Source organism: Chionomys nivalis, chromosome 3 (genome assembly GCF_950005125.1).
Source record: "Chionomys nivalis chromosome 3, mChiNiv1.1, whole genome shotgun sequence".
Classification (NCBI taxonomy): domain Eukaryota; kingdom Metazoa; phylum Chordata; class Mammalia; order Rodentia; family Cricetidae; genus Chionomys; species Chionomys nivalis.
In genome coordinates, this window is record NC_080088.1 from 4785525 (window position 1) to 4801188 (window position 15664).

Below are 15664 nucleotides of genomic sequence, written 5' to 3' on the forward strand. Positions count from 1 at the left end.
ATAGCGTGTATGTGTCCGGGTGTGGGTACGTGCGTGCGAGTCCAAGTAGCTTTGAAGCCTACCGACCCTGGTCCTCTGGAGTTGGAGTTACAGGTTGTGAGCTGCCTGGCTGAGTGCTAGGAACTGAGTTTCATGCTCTGAAGCAGGAACAGTCTATCCTCTGAGCCATCTCTCCAGCCCAGCATGTCACATATTGATCAGCCACGAAAATAACACGCACAGCAACTAAGGAACAAACTGAGACAAGCCACGGAGGGAGGGCAGGGGTGAGACACTGAGAAACACCAGAGGCCCTGCCGTTAAAATCACTGCCAAATGAGATCACCTGCCCAGTCTCCCACAGCAAAGGCTGTCAGGCCATCTGCTCAGCCAGGGACATTTTTCAGTGAGCCTGAAGATGTGAGTGGAAGAAACATGTGCCCTTAAAACTTCCCAAACATTGTAGGCTGGACAGGTGCCCAGTGGCTAAGAGCCTCATCTGTTCCTGGTATTCATGCTGAGCAGCTCATAACTGCTGCTAACTTCAGCTCTGAGGGACCTGACTCCTTCCCCGGGAACCTGCACTCACATGCACGTATAAGCGAGTACACACATGTGTGCACTGCAGGACTGAGAGAGCTATGTAGAACAATCAATCCATTTGTTTTTCTGTCCCTTCACTTATGAGCACGTTCTCCTGTCAGACGACCGGTCTCCCTCATCTGAAGGACACATAAGCCATTATACTGTCACATCACGGTACACTTCAAGGCACTCCATGACTGACGTGGTTACTTCCAATTATTTGTCACCATACAACAATAAAGGCTCTTACAACTACCTTTGTGGTTTTTGTCCATTTATATTGGCCTGCACTAACATTCTAATTGTCATGTGGGAAATGCTAAAGTCACAGTGAACCTCTACTCTGGAGAGTGGCTCAAGTCTGCCCACACCAAGAGTTGAGGACAGGGAAGGGATGCAGCTCCCACACACGGCAGGATGTAGAACGGTGCACCCCTGTGCCAAACCATTTGTGGCCTCTAAAGACATTAACAGTGTGGCCACAGGGATGGCTCAGCAGCTCAGAGAACTTGCTGAACAATCCTGAGGAACAGGGTCTGTAGTCCAGTACCCTTGTTAACAAGCCTGTGACTCCATGTGATCCCAGCTGCTTCTGACCTCCACTCAAACACAGGTTTGTGCACCTACACACACACACACACACATTCACACACACACACACACGTACACAAACAAATAAATAAATCTTTAACAAACTAAAACAGGAGCTGGAGAGATGGCTCAGCAGTTAAGAGCACTGGCTGCTCATCCAGAGACACAGACTCAATTCCTAGCAGCCACACAGCAGCCCTAAACTGTTGTAACTCCAGTTCCAGGGAATCCTCACACAAATACATCATTAAAAAAATAAATAAATAAAAACACATACCCTCTGGAAGAAACTCAATTGTCCATTACCAGGAAATGAATCCACAAGCCGTGTATCTGTGGACCTTACTCAGCAGTACAAGGTAAATGAATTATCAATATCTACAGCTTAGTAACCTTCAGAATAGCTTCGCTAAGTAAGAGAGGCCAGAGCAGGAGAAACAGAGGGTGTGTCCATTCCATACAATTCTAGATCAGTACCTTTAGGACAGTCTTAGGTAGCCCAGGCTAACCTTAAACTCACACTGGAGCTGGAGGCTGTCTTGAACTCTTGAGCCTCCTGCACCTCGCACCCAGCTGCTGGAATCACAAGCCATTACCACCACACCTAGCCTGTTTACATAAAACTTTTTAAAATGCACACTCATCTACAGTGACAGAGAGGAAGGAGACAGTTGTCTGGTGACGTGCACATGAAATGCCAAGAGGGAACTTCTGGAGGTGACAGACACACGATTTGATGGTGACCAGGGTCTCACAGGGTTGTAAGCATGTCAAAACCCATCAAGACCCGCTGAATACGTGTGGGGCTGGTGTTGCGGCTCAGTGGTAGAGTTGGTTTGTAGAACAATATTCAGGCTACTGTGTGTCAATACGGCTTGGCTGGAGATGTGGGGCCCACGAAAAAGGACAGACAGTTTATATTGGACTCAAATACCAGCTTGAAGGTTGGTGCTCACAACCAAAATACCAGCTTGAAGGTTGGTGCTCATGACCAAAGGCAGCCATGTTTTTGTCTGATTAGGCTGCGTTTACAAATACTATACAACATTTCTCTTAAGAACACAGGGCCTCTCTCAGGGGCTTGGTGACTTGGGGTTCTTCCTGGCTTGCAGATGCCTGCCTTCTGGCTGTGTCTTTGCATGGAGTGCTTGGGGAAAGCAGACAAAGCGGGAGGTGTCTTTCCTTCCTCTTATAAGGCCACAGTCCTATCAGATAAGGCCCCATCCTATGACCTTATTTAACTCCACTCTGCTGGATGACACACTGCTGTCTTTTGGTTATCAGTCGCAGGAGAGTTAATTGTCTGTGTGAACCTGGCCAACTTCCACACCTCCAGCAGACTGGAGAGGATAAACTACAAACAAATTCTTTCCCACAAACACAAAATAGAACGGCTATCTTGGTCACAAATTGGAAAGTGCAACAGACTCCTCTGAAGACAGCAAGCTCATCTTAAAGAACCACCTCAGCCTTGTCATATTTGAGAAGCTTGCACCGGGCAGCTGAGTCAGCAATGCCCTCAGAGTCTCAGCACAGCCCCAGTAATCTGGATAAGGGCCATGATGTCATCTGAACCCCTGAACTGGGCACAACACACCAGAATCCAGCAGCTGCTGCCACACACTGGAACCAGGGGTTTGAGCTGATCTCTATCAGTGGAGAGCATTAGATGGCCGCTAGCAAGTAGATAAAGCATAGCTCCGCCACAGGCTGAGAGGGCCTCGCATCGCCTCCCTTCTCAGGGCCCAGGCAGCGGAGGTGAGGAGTGAGGCTTAGCTGAATGCAACAGGAATCCTCACATGCTCTCCAGGTCACCCACAGTGCTGTCCCTCCTTAAAGGGCCCCAGCCAGAGCTCAAGTCATCAGGAAGGCTGTGAGAGCAGCGGTGCCTGACAGAAGTCCCCAGGTCACGGGCACTGAAAAGGCTTGAAGGACGTGGCAGCCTCCACTGGTGGATGAGAAAAGCCATCTGGTCATCAGTGAGAAGGAGCTTTGGAACTGTGATGTGGACGGACATCTGGAGTTAGGACGATCTACTAATTTCTATCTGAAGTCCTAATAGCCAATACCTTCCAGAGGGACTGCATGTGGAGAGACCATTCCAAAGGACATTAGGACATTGTGAGGTACTGGGCTGCATCTTCCTCAGGGAGTGCTACTGGTATCCTTACGAGATTGGACGAACAAAAAGGGGGCATAGGAAGGAAGGTGAGCCCCCATTCAGAGACTAGTTGAAGTCTTGAGCCAGATGAACAGGGAATTTTGGGAATTCAAGGAATCCTTACTATAAGACACAACTAAGTTCACTGTGGAGGCTGCCTAACTAGAAATAGGGTTCTTCCTCCATGGGAGGTATTTCCTAGAGAAATGTTAAAATTACCCCAACCATTCTTAACATCAGAGGGTATACAACCTTGAATTTAACCTTACTTCTTTTCAGTTGTAAAACCCAAAACTTCCTGAGAATCTCACAAACAAAATTAGGAAGTTTGCTTATGGCCCACACATATTTTAACTCTTGTGTCTTACTATAGTAAGGATCCCTTGAATTCCTGTGGCCTTGGATTTTTGTCTGATCAGACTGCAGTCCTGTCCAGCACACCTCAGGAACCACCCTCAGACCCCATTTCCTAGAGAGAGCTCCTCAGAAACCCGTGGAGCCATCTGACTTCAAAACCACAGACAGCCATTACCAAGACACTTGAACAGAACCTCTCCTGAGCAGCTCACTGGGGCACAAACTGTCCTTTTCTTCAGTCCCCCCCCCCCCCCAATGCCCAGCTGAAATCTGCTCAAAAACCTTTCCCTAAGCCCAGTTGCACACAGACTCAACTCTTCTGCCCTGAAGCCAAGAGCCCTGGTTTCATCTGAGCAGAGGTCTCAGCAGAGATCCTCTGCTTCCGCTGCCTACAACACTTAAAGAAGGGGCAACCAGTACAGACACCTCCAGAGGATGACCAGGCTGTGATAGGGGTGCCCTTTACCGCCCCACCCCCACCTCTGCTTCTCCCTAATTCCGCTAAAGAGAATCCTCACCTAGAGCCAGGCATGGTGGCACACACCTTCAGTCCCAGTACCCAGGAGGCTAAGGAAGGAGGGTTGCAGGATCAAAGCCAGCCTGGGCCAGACCCAAGACTACACTGGGAATGCTCCCACCTAGCTGTTAACGTGTTAACTACCAAAGGAATTTTCTTTAGATTCGGATAACCAAGAACACCTCATGTTCTCTGTCAGATGCCACCACGGTTATTAGATCTGTCAACCAAGTCCCTGCCCAGGAGCTGTCTTCCTGCTAACTCCTCCTTTCCCTCTCTATAAAAACCTTGCTGCTCCCGACAACTGAAGTCCCCCTTTCTCTAAACAGCTATACTTTAGACCTATGTCACAGCCCTCACTCAGGCCTCTGCTCAAATGTCATGTTAGCAGCAAGCCATGCTGCTGAAGAACGGTCACTGTGCCCTTCATCCCGTGTCCCACATTTGGTTTTCCTTCCTAGTGCTCAGGACTCAACATCACACTGGTTGCTGTCCCACCAACAAAGCCTTGTATTCCACGTGAACGGGTGTTTTGCACTGCTGCCACAGCCCAGCATGCAGATGTTCGGTCTACTGTGGCGTCTGGCAGCCTCGGATGAATCTGCTGTAACAAATACCACACAAAGTGGCCTAAACAATGTTTTGTAACAGAAAGAAGCTGAAGCCACCCTCACCTAACACTTCAGATACCAGACACTGGCTACTCATAAGCACTGATAATAATCGATCCCCACGGCCCAGCTGGTAATAATCGATCCCCACGGCCCAGCCGCTCTGGTAGTCTGCTGTGTTCGGGGTGTTTCCTGGACGTCAGGGTCCTGAGTCCCACTTTCACACACATGGTGTCATTGTCCATACATGCCTATGTCTGTGTCCAAGTCTCCCTCCTCCTTTTTTCTCTTCCTTTTTCTCAGTACTGGGGACTGAGCCTAGGGCCTGATGCATGGCGGTCAAGTGTCCTACCATTAAGCCACAGTCCTCGGCCTTCTTTCTAATTCATCAGGCCAAGGTCTCACTAAATTGCCCAGCTGGCATTACACTCTCTGTAATCCAGACAGTCCTTAAATCTGCCATCCTCTTGCCTCAGCCTCCCGAGTAGCTGTGGTTATGGGCCTGAGCCAACAGGCCTGGCTCAAATGTCCCCTTTCTGTGATGTTTTCTTGTTTTGTTTTGTTTTGTTTTTTGAGACTAGATCTCACTATGTATTTCTGGCTGGCCTAAAACCTCTTCTATAGCCCAGGCTGCCGTCTAACTCAAGAGTTCACCTGCCTCTACTTCCCAAGGATGGCATTAGACATTCTCCTTATGATAAGGGTGCCTCCCACAGTGGGTCCAGCCATCACTAGTCACACCACTGCAGCCTGACCATCCCTGCAAAGCATCTATCTGCGAATACAGTTAGATTCTGAGGACCGAGAGTGAGGGCTCTGAGAAAATACAACTCAGCACAACCCTAACTTGATCTGAATAAGCTAGTTAATACTGTTTACTGGCAACAAAATCACACTGGCCTCACTTGGGCAACAGGGTGGGGCTCCTTGGCCCTGAGAAGGCACAGCCCACTCTCCACAGAGAAGCTGCATAGACACGGGCAGGAAAATGTAGGGAAAGCCTAACAATAGCATAGCTCTGGGGGTCAGAGACACAGGCTGAGCCTGTGCACGGGCATGGCCAGAGCTGGCTGTCAAGCTATTTTACAAGTCTCTTTTTATTTTATTCTATTTTCTTTTCTGCTACAGTACTGGGGATTGAACCTGCAGCCTCACATGTTAGGCCTAATTATAGTGGCAGGGAAGAAGAAATGTCATCAAAGGTCTAGGGCTACAGCTTAGCTGCCTCACAGGCGTAAAGCCCTGGGTTCAACCGCTATCACCACACACACCGCTGCACCATCATGGGGGTGGGCTGGAGGGTGGGCAGAAAGGCAAGCCCCACGAAACACCAGACCTTGTTTTTGGTGGGGGTGGCGGCAGCAAGACTGCCTGAACAACAGGGTGGGATTTAGTGGGTAAAATCTGTAGCAAGAAGTGACCTTTCAAATTAAACCTTTATCCAGTGCAATCCCATTGGCAGGGGTCATATCAGGGAATAATTCTTAGGAAAATAAGGGGCTAGGGGCTGCACTCAGTCCTTCCCGGTTTGGACCGTTTGTTGAGGACCATATGGATGGAAATAAGACAAGTGGGATGATGGAACCTGCCGGCTCCACTCCGGCTCCATCCCACTCAGGGCTGCAAACCTGGGCCAGGTGTGTTTACAGCGGAGCCTTTGCACATCTCCACGTGTTACACCTCCATAGCCTCCGTCTCAGGCCCTATCAAAACGTCCACGACACCGTCCATCCAGCACCAGGACAGCCCTGGACACCAGGAGGGCAGCAGAAAGAGAGGGCCCCAGGTTGCCTTAGCTGTACCCACAGTAATAGATTAGCTCCCCAGGCTCCAGTTTCCTCGCTGGAAATAAATCTGAGAACGCCACCACTCTCCTGTGCAAGAGTCGGTTAACAGAACACACTTCCTTCAGACCGCTATGCAAACATTAGCTCTACTGGACGTGATAGCTAAAATTGTCAACTGCCAAACCTCTTCCCTCTTGGGCAGGGGCTGTCCAACCAAGGAACCTCAGGCTCCAGTATTGCCTAAAAACCCTCAGGAGTAGAAATCTATCTATCCCACTGAGCACCTGCCTGCTGTGACATTTGCAAGTGAACGTGCCTTGCATGAAACCAGGCCTTTCCTGGCCAATGAACTGCAACCCCCTATCTCGCTGGAGCCCCACAGCCATCTGCCAGGCTGAGCTACGAGCCCCCCCCGCCCCCCCCCCACACACACTCTATGCTGGGAACTGAGCCCAGGGCCTTGGGCCGGTCAGGCCAGCACTCTGGGAACTGCTTTTTGGCCTCAGAGTGAGGGCGTTGGGGTGGATACATGGGGAGAGGGGACACAGCTGCCTAGGCAGAGTAGCAGGCTCAGACTGTTCTTCACTGCCCAGGCCATTCCTAGGAAAGATAAAGGGAGCACTCTCTCCTCAGTGGGGCTTTCTGGGGTTCCCTGACCTGCAGACTAGAGCTGGAGAAGGAATCCTCCATCTCCCTCACCTGACACCCATGCTCCAAACCCACGTGCTGGCCAGAGAGCCTGAGAGGGCTCCACTGTGCACCACGTCAGCAGCCCACTGTGGTCAGCAGCCCACTGTGTGCCTGAGAATCTCTGCGGGGCGGGGGGGTCTTCCTGCTGGGCACAACAGGTGAGTCCTACAGACATAGTTAGAGCTCCATTTGATCCGCTTGGGTCTTCCCAGACAACAACCCTTTCTCCACACCCTAACACATACACACTAACAGACTCACATATGCGCACACACACACTCACGCAATTAGTTTGCTTTCCATTCTTCTAGAAGTTACCAGTCAGCAATGAAAGGGCCCAAAAATTACAGCACAAAAGAAACAGAAAAATTCTCAGCAGACACAGAATAATCTTTGAATAATTTAAAATTGTCAGTACACAGATTTATCAAGAAAAGGCCACTCAGACAGGTGTGGTGTGCACACCTTTAATCCTAGCACTTGGAGGCAGGGACAGGTGGACTGAGTTTGAGGCCAGCTTGTTCTGAGTCTCCTGGATAGCCAGGGCTACAGACAGAGAAACCCTGTCTCAAAAAAAAAAAAAAAAAAAAAAAAACCAAAGAAAAGAAAGGCCACTCTACTGTATCAATGCTATAAAAGCCAACATGATGAGTTCTGGGCTCAGAAGATGCTGGAAGAGTGACATGCGGAGCTGTGCTACCCGTGGTAAGTCTGAGGTACAGACTCTAGCTGCTCCTTCTTTTCTGTTTATCTAGGTGTTCTAACCTTCACAAATTCCTTACCATAATAAAAGACAACTCTGGCCCCCCCTCTGCACCTTCCAAACAGGAAATGCCCCATACCTTGTTGAGCTTGCCAAGTGAAGATATAAGATCCGCCCATTCGCTGGAGGACTCGAAGTTTCTTAAGGCCTTTTCAATCACTGAGGAGTAACTTCTGTACCTGTAGTCGCTTAGCAGCTCCTGCTCCTCTGGGTCCATCTTACATTCTCACACTGAAGGAGGGGTCTACAGGGGAAATCGGAAAATACATGAGGAAGCCACTCCCAGGCACAAGTCCTTTCCAACTCAGAGACCTGTGTCCACAGACTCACCAGGCAATCCAATTCAAATATTTACAAGGTTCCTAGGCCAGGCGCAATGTAAATAAAGATACAGAGCTCCCACTGTTGTGGGTCCTGAGGGACACAAGTGCGCTGGGTAGAAAGAGGCAAGGATGCTAGGACCAAACCTGCCTAAGGGACATTAACTCTAGGAGAGAAACTAGCAAAATCACATCCTACTGCTGGCTGCCAATTCTGAACTCAGAAGGGCCCTTCCATCACAAACCTAAGGATATGTGTGCTTTCAACCTGAAAGGTTCACTTAGTAATTCAATCCTCTAAACGAGGAGACTGGGAGTATTCTTCACAAAAACCAGGTAAGAGGGCCAGCTAGACGGCTCAGCAGGGAAAAGTGCTTGTTACAGGGACCAGCAACCTGACTGGGTCAGATGTGGAGAGCATGCCTATAATCACCAGGCAGGAAGGCAAGAGAGTTACGAGTTCAAGACCAACCTAAGATGCATGATCCTGGGGCTCATGACAGACAGACATAGGTAGACGCCAGGGAGGAGGACATGAAATGCGGTGGGGCTGGGGGTGGGGGTGGAGAGGAAGAATATATAAGTTTCGTGAAAACAGCTAGCCAAGCAAGATCATCTGTGGTATGACTTCATTTGTATGAAATACCCAAGGCGTGCAAGCCTCTTGTGATGGAAAGCAGGTTAGGGGGTGCCCGGGGTAGACCAAAAACAAACAGAGATAGGGTCATTTGAGGTCACCGAAATGAGGTTCCGGCAATCACTGCGAAACCCTGTAAATCTCCAAAAGTCGCTGAGTTATACACCTGGTGAATTCTGCAGTCTGTAAATTATACCCAAATTAACACTTTTTAAAAACTAACCTAAACTCTGAATTCCATCCGCTCAGCACACTCGTCCTCGTTTTCCCACTTTGCAGAAAGTGGCCCCTATGTGGCCAGGCATGTTGCTCTAGATTTCTTCCTTCCCTTGGCCTGCCACACTCAACCCAAGTCCTGCTCTGTCCTGCGGTGTAAGCCCCCTGCTCCCCGCGGGTCCCCCACTCCCATTCTTCTCCCACCCACCACATTCTCACACAGCTCTCCCAGAAAATATCCTGTAAGGTAAGCGAGCTCTCTCCACACAGATGCCAGCCTACAGAATCCTCCTGTAAGGTAAGCGAGCTCTCTCCACACAGATGCCAGCCTACAGAATCCTCCTGTAAGGTAAGCGAGCTCTCTCCACACAGATGCCAATCTACAGAATCCTCCTGTAAGGTAAGGGAGCTCTCTCCACACAGATGCCAGCCTACAGAATCCTCCTGTAAGGTAAGCGAGCTCTCTCCACACAGATGCCAGCCTACAGAATCCTCCTGTAAGGTAAGCGAGCTCTCTCCACACAGATGCCAATCTACAGAATCCTCCTGTAAGGTAAGGGAGCTCTCTCCACACAAATGCCAGTCTACGTCTACGAGGCTCCATCCTCTGCTGTCTCCACCGCAGGCGCATGTTCTCAGAGAGACTCATCCTACCACAGAGCTGCTCTATGCAAGTCAATCTGCAATTTCACTCTCAGGAGGACCTGTAAGCTTTCTCTGAAATAACAGGCTTCACGCTTTGTGGAAACAAACAAAAAGGTGATGATCTGGGGCAGTGGTTTAATTTGCCAAGTCTACGAAGTTCCTACAACCGCAAAGTCTATAGCTGAGCACTTTTTTTTCCTGTAAAGAATTTTCAGTCTGAACTCCCAACATCACTGCAGTCCTGAAATATCCTATGTGCAGTTTGTTTACTGAGTGTCCCAGAACCAGGGAAAGAACTTGAGCAGGACCAACAGAGGAACTATTTAGATAATCGCAGCTGAATTGGGCATCCAGTGACGTGGCCTGGAGTCTGGGCTGAGGAGATGGCTCAGTCAGGAAAGGTGCTCAGGACCTGAACTGCATCCCCAGAACTCATATAAAAAGGCCAGATGTGGTGGGGCACACACTTGTCATCCTACCACGAGGGTTCTCTGTCCATAGCCTAACCTGGGCTCTAGGCTTAAGCAGAGACTTTGCCTCAAAATAAAATGGTCTTTTCTGAGAAATGAAACTCAAAGTTTGACAGACACAGACACACCAGAGTCTGATTTGGGCAAGAAGAAAGGGAAGAGGAAGCCCAACTATGAGCACAGGTGTGGACTCCTGTGTTACCAGGAAGAGAGCCATCACTGATAAGATCAGTGTTCAGGAGCAAATACCAGGCTGCTCCCAGCCACGAGGCTCTCAGCCAGGGATGAAGGCAGCAGGTGCAGCTCTCTGTTATGGTCTGATGCCGGAAGGAAGGACTAGCTGGTGTAACAGCACGGCTAAGATGCTTAGAAATTATTCATTCAAGCTGTTTAAACGCCTTCAAAATATGGGGCACGGAGTATTACAAAACTACACAGCTTCTGTGTCAGTTCAATACATCTTTCATTTGGAAGCACACTAGAGTTTCACGAGGGGCATTCCTGCCAAAAGATGGGACTATTAGGAATTATAGGATTAGGGCTCAGTTCAGCAGGAATCTGTTATACAAGGTGCGAGAATGACCAGGTCAAACTCTACACTGCTCTTCTTGCAAGCTGCCCTGGACACCTTTGTGAGTGGGGCAGCTCAGTTAGCAGAGAGTGCTATGTAGGCTACAAACGATTATACACAAAGGAACAGGCATACACACAGGCACCCCTGACTCATTAACCTTACCACAGAAAGCGTCAGTGGGGGCTCCCTCACCGTACCCATTCCTAATTCCTTAGCTCAAGTGAAAACCCCAAACCATCTGCCAAATCCGGAAGTCGATTGTAAATATGCGTACAAGGAAGGAGTCAGGCGAACACAGTAACAACCGACAAACAGCAGCCTTCCCATTTACCTGTAGATAATAATGTCCCTGCGTCTACAGCACATCAACCCTCTTCACCAACTGGCCCAGTTTTGAATTCGGTTTTTCAGAGTGAGACCAAATGGCACTGGAAAATAAAAGCAAGACACCTGACGCTTCACAGGAATGGCTTTTAAATGTGGGGTGTCCTCGACAAACAACCCTAGACAGGTTTCCCGAGAGGGAGACTGTTGTCACCGGGTGACAACCTCCTCGGCGGCTCATCCGCAGGCGCAGGGCCAGGCCGGCTAGTTGGTGCACACGCACGGAAGCTGGGAGTCCATCGGGGAACCGGGAAGCCCTGCCCGACAAAGGCTGAGCTTTTGGTACCGCCCTGGGACCGCTGGCCGGAGAGGGGTGGCCGCCCAACCTCCACCTGCGGCCCGAGGCCGGTTCGCAGGGACCCTGCCCAGCCGCAGAAGGCCGGGGCTGAAGCCCACACCCACGCGCGACCGTACCCGCAGTGCAGCAGTCCTGCCGCCGCCCGAGCCCTGCGCATCCGCCGCTCCCGGGCCGGCGGGGACGAGACTTACGGGCGGCCGTGGAGCTCGGCGGCGGGCGTGTGGACCAGTCGGCTGCGGGAGACGGCGGCTCAGCGATACGGCAGCCCGCGGAGGAAGCGCCGCACCTCAGCCCAGCCGCCGCCACTCCCGGGAACCAGGCGGCTGGGGGCGGGGCCGGAAGGCGGGGCCTCGAGATGGGGCGGGACCCGGAGGCAGGCCCTCGGCGAGGGGAGGAGTCTTCGGGATGTCTGGGCGGGGCCACAACCTTGGCGCGTGGGCGGTGCGGAGGGCGGGGCCTTGACCTCGTGGGTGAGCCTTTCTCCTCGTGGGCGGGGCCGTGGCGGTGGGGTGGGCGTGGCCTAGTCTTGACGGGGCCGGGCCCTGACCTCATAGGGCGGAGACCGAAGGAGGAGACTGGCGGCAGGGTGGGTGGGGCCTCTGAGGGCGGGGCCTTAGGGTCAGAGGCCTGTGTCCGCGAGGTCTAGACCGAGCCTCCAAGCTGCCCCGGGCAGCCCCGTGGTGGGCGTGGTTTCGCGGTGCAGTCGGGGGAAGCCTCACAGGGCTGGGCAGGTAGCCCTGAGCTTTTCTGACACAAGCAAAGGCTCTCGGACGTCAGTCAGGACCTGCCCAGAGTCGTCCCTCCCCTGCCCCTTGGGCCCACGGAGGGCTGTTCCCAGGCTTTGCGTCAGGACCACACCCACATCCTCCACTGCGGGGAGGAGGCAAGAAGAATCCCAAGCTCCAGGGTTAGCCGAAGGCTGGGGGACTCCGGGTTCAGGTGTCTCTGCATCCTCGAACATTAATATCTCGGGACCCACAGCTACGAATCAAGAAGAGTGGCGGGGTCTGGGAGCTCGCAGGGCTCCCCGTGACATCAACCCTGACTCGATCACTCCAGCTGCAGCTCCCAGCCAGCTGAAACAGCGCTGCCTACTGACTAAGTGGTCGGTCATGTCAGTGATGGCCTCTTCCCCTTTTAACTCGTCAGAGTCCCTCGATTTTAGAGCCACTCTGGGACTAGGCAGCCCTTGAAAGTTTGGATGGAGCTGGCTAGTTTGATGTCAACTTGACAAAAGCCAGAGTCATCTGAAAGGACGATAACTCAGTTGAGAAAATGCCTCCGTAAGATCCAGCTGTAAGGCATTTTCTCAATTAGTGATGGGGAGGGCCCAGCCCATGGCGGGTGCTGGTCCTTGGTTCTATAAGAAAACGCCTGAGCAAACCATGAGAAACAAGCCAGTAAGCAGCTCCCCTCCATGGCCTCTGCATCAGCGCCTGCCTCCGGGTTCTTGTCCTGTTGGAGTTCTAGCCCTGACTTTCTTTAATGATGAACAGTGCTGTGGAAGTGTAAGCCAAATAAATCCCCCACCCCACCCCAAACTGCCTTTGGTCATGGCGTTTCACCACAGCAATGGTAACTAAGACACAACCCAAATCCATTTAGTAATCGTTTATAACATTCAGAGAATATATATTTTTTGGGAGAGATCTATGTCATTTCTTGATACCAAAATTTGTTGATTCCAAAATAGATCTGTCCAAGTGGGCAAGATGGCTAAGTGGGTATAGGTGCTTGCTGCTAAGACTGAGCCTGAGCCAGATGGTGTCACATGCCTTTAATCCCAGCACTTGGGAGGTAGAGACAGGTGGATCTCAGTGAGTTTGAAACCAGCCTGGTCTACAGAGTGAGTTTCAGGACAGATAGGACTATGCAGAAAAACCTTGTCTGAAAAACAAACACACAAACAAAAGACTGAATTTGATCAGAGGAAAAGAAAACCAACTCATTAAAACTATCTTCTTACACATGCTTACAATGTAGTACAGGTGTGCACAATCATGTCACACACAAACAACTGTAAAAAAAAATTACAAAACAAAGCCCGAATGATAACCCCGAACAGGAAGAGTTATGTTAATAGTTAAATCCGGGTTGCTGAAAAAAGAACAATAACAATGGAGAGATGACTCAGGTGTTAAGAGCACTGGCTGCTCTTCCAGAGAACCTGGGTTCAATTCCCAGCATCCACATGGCAGCTCACAACTGGCTGTAGTTCCAGAGGATCCGACACCCTCACACAGACACACATGCAGGCAAACACCGGTATACATGGGGGGGGGGAGTTGGAGTGCTGACTTTTATTCCATCCATTTGCTGGATACCACCTGTTATCATTCTGCTGGCCTTCCCTGCCACGTGGGACCCTGTCCCTTTAAGAGACAAACTCCGCCCACCCCAAATTACCCGACCTTCCCACTGAGGCAGCTGATCTACTGCTTCTCTCCGGTCCTTCTTCCCCCTTCCCCTTCTCTCCCTACCTCACCCTTCCTCTATTTATCTCTTCCATCAATAATTCCTTTATCCTTATACCCTTCCCAATACCCACTAAATAAAATCTATGCCCAAGCAAAGGGGATGGAGGGAATGGAGGGAAGGAAACGGAATGGGATGGACTTTTGAAACCTCAAAGCACACCTAATCTTAATCTTTCCAAACAGTTCCACCAACTGGGGACCAAGAATTCAAATATGCGACTCTATATAATGCGACTATTCTCATTCAAACCACCATGGTTTTGTCAGTAATGAGCTATAATCTGTGAACCAAATTAACCCTCTCATGTTCCAAGTTGATTTCCATTAATATTTATCACAACCATGAGTAGCAGAAGAGAATACTGTCTAAATCAAAAAGTAACAAACAAGAAAATGGAGGCAGAGGATGGAGCTCAGTGGTGGAGTACTTGCTGCCCCTCGTGGTCTACAGGCCCCTTCCAGCCTCTGCTCTGTCTGGGTGGATAGAGACTTCCCTAGCTCAGGACACTCCCCCAGACCCTTAGGGTAAATTTGTTTTCTCAGTCAGTCTGTAAAACCCATCTTTATGGTCTTTACAATGAGTTCCAATGTGGTCACATTGGGCCCAGTTTTGCATACTTTGCTCCTCAAGGAGACTTATGTATGAGGATCAGCTAATTATCACCATTTTTCATCAAATTGTGCTGTGCTTAAATATGCCTAAAATGAACCACTCAGGGTCAAACACCAGAGGTTTGAGCCAATACTGGCTGCTGAGTGTTGAGGTGAATTCCTGTGACCTGTCTGCCTACAGCTGGTGAACATCCCAGATACCCCGAAATCTCCCTTAAGTTTACATCAACAGAGTTCCCCATGTATCTTAATCCGTGTTCTATGGCTGTGAAGAGACACCATGACCATGCAACTCTGAACATTTAACTGAGGTGGCTGGCTTACAGTTTCAGAGGTTTAGTCCATAATCATGGTGGGACATGGTGGCATGCAGGCAGATGTGGGTGTTGAAAAAGGAGCTGAGTGTTCTACATCATGATCCAAAAGCAAGAGGAAGTGAACTGAGATATTGGGTGTGGCTTGAGTGTATATGAGACCTCAAAGCCCACATTCACAATGACATACTTCCTCCAAAAAGGCCACACCCACTCCAACAAAGCCACACCTCCTAATAGTGCCAATCAATCCCTACGGGGGCCATTTTCTTTCAAACCACCACACCATGGCCTCTAGAATTGTAACAGAAACTAGATGTGCCCAGTGTCAGATATCAAGGGACTCTATTCAGAGTGTCCTGGATATGCCTTGCTCTCCACAGCTGTGTGATCCAGGACGAGTGAATTAAGGCCTCTGAGATTATATGTTCACCTGAACACTGAATGCAGGGTGTGGAGCTCATCCTGTAACCCTCACACTCGAGGGGCTGGAGCCGGGCACTGATACAAGTTTAGATGGCATAGATTTAGGCCTGGACTCCCCAAATCAGGTTGGCAAGATGACTCAGATGATATGAGCTCTTGCCATACAAACCAGGAGACCTCAGATCCTTGGCAACCATGGTGGTGAGAACAGTTTTTGAAAGTTGTCCTCTGACCTCCACGCACATGCCGT

The 15664-nt window shown here is 50.3% G+C and overlaps 1 protein-coding gene across 10 annotated transcripts in view; it reads right to left on the minus strand.

The window, feature by feature from the left end:
- The window catches only part of Dop1b (DOP1 leucine zipper like protein B), a 94123-nt gene extending 82214 nt beyond the window's left edge, over window positions 1-11909 (minus strand). For 8 of the 10 annotated variants that reach the window (XR_009056806.1, XM_057764015.1, XM_057764014.1 and 5 more), the window contains exons 1-3: window positions 11702-11891; window positions 11235-11331; window positions 8121-8285 (exon numbers count right to left, since the gene is read on the minus strand). Coding sequence is in view for 8 of the 10 variants with exons in the window: in XM_057764015.1 (XP_057619998.1) it covers window positions 8121-8258 (138 nt within the window). In the remaining 2 variants the exon portion in view is untranslated. Of the gene's footprint in view, window positions 1-8120; window positions 8286-11234; window positions 11332-11701 lie in introns of all 10 variants that reach the window. The other 2 variants (XM_057764009.1, XM_057764016.1) reach the window with 2 other exon arrangements.
- Between the last annotated feature and the right edge of the window lie 3755 nt (window positions 11910-15664).